Source organism: Trypanosoma equiperdum (genome assembly GCF_001457755.1).
Source record: "Trypanosoma equiperdum strain OVI genome assembly, contig: ctg_1491, whole genome shotgun sequence".
Lineage (NCBI taxonomy): Eukaryota > Euglenozoa > Kinetoplastea > Trypanosomatida > Trypanosomatidae > Trypanosoma > Trypanosoma equiperdum.
In genome coordinates this window covers 9,373-9,684 of record NW_027123495.1, presented here as the reverse complement: position 1 = coordinate 9,684, position 312 = coordinate 9,373, and the positions used below count along the sequence as shown (strand labels likewise).

The following is a 312-nucleotide window of genomic DNA, read 5'->3' as shown; positions in this document are numbered from 1 at the left end:
TGTTTCTGTGATCTCAACAACTCCTGGAGTTGGTGGTGCCAGTGGTAATGTCGCTCCCTCCGTGGCTAGCTTTGCTGCTTCGTACGTATGTCTTGCCGTCAGGGCTAGGTTTTTTAGCTGTTGACAATAGTGGCGAAGAACTACAGAAGCTGTTTGGCCATTTTTTAGCTTTTCGATTGCATCCCTCATTTTGTTTTCCCAGGGTATACCCGCTCCTGGCGCTTTTAACTTTGCGACGTAGTTTACACAGTTTTGTTCGCTGGCGCCGTCGCATTGGATCGCGCTGTACTTTACAAGGACATATCGTATTTT

The 312-nt window shown here is 47.4% G+C and overlaps 1 pseudogene across 1 annotated transcript in view; it reads right to left on the bottom strand.

Annotated features, from left to right (window-relative positions):
• TEOVI_000557200:pseudogene overlaps positions 1 to 312 on the bottom strand; it is a 1,630-nt pseudogene that overhangs the window by 357 nt on the left and 961 nt on the right. The window contains exon 3 of the mRNA in view: positions 1 to 312. This exon is cut by the window's left edge and continues 357 nt beyond it; it is cut by the window's right edge and continues 372 nt beyond it. Coding sequence covers positions 1 to 312 — 312 coding nt within the window.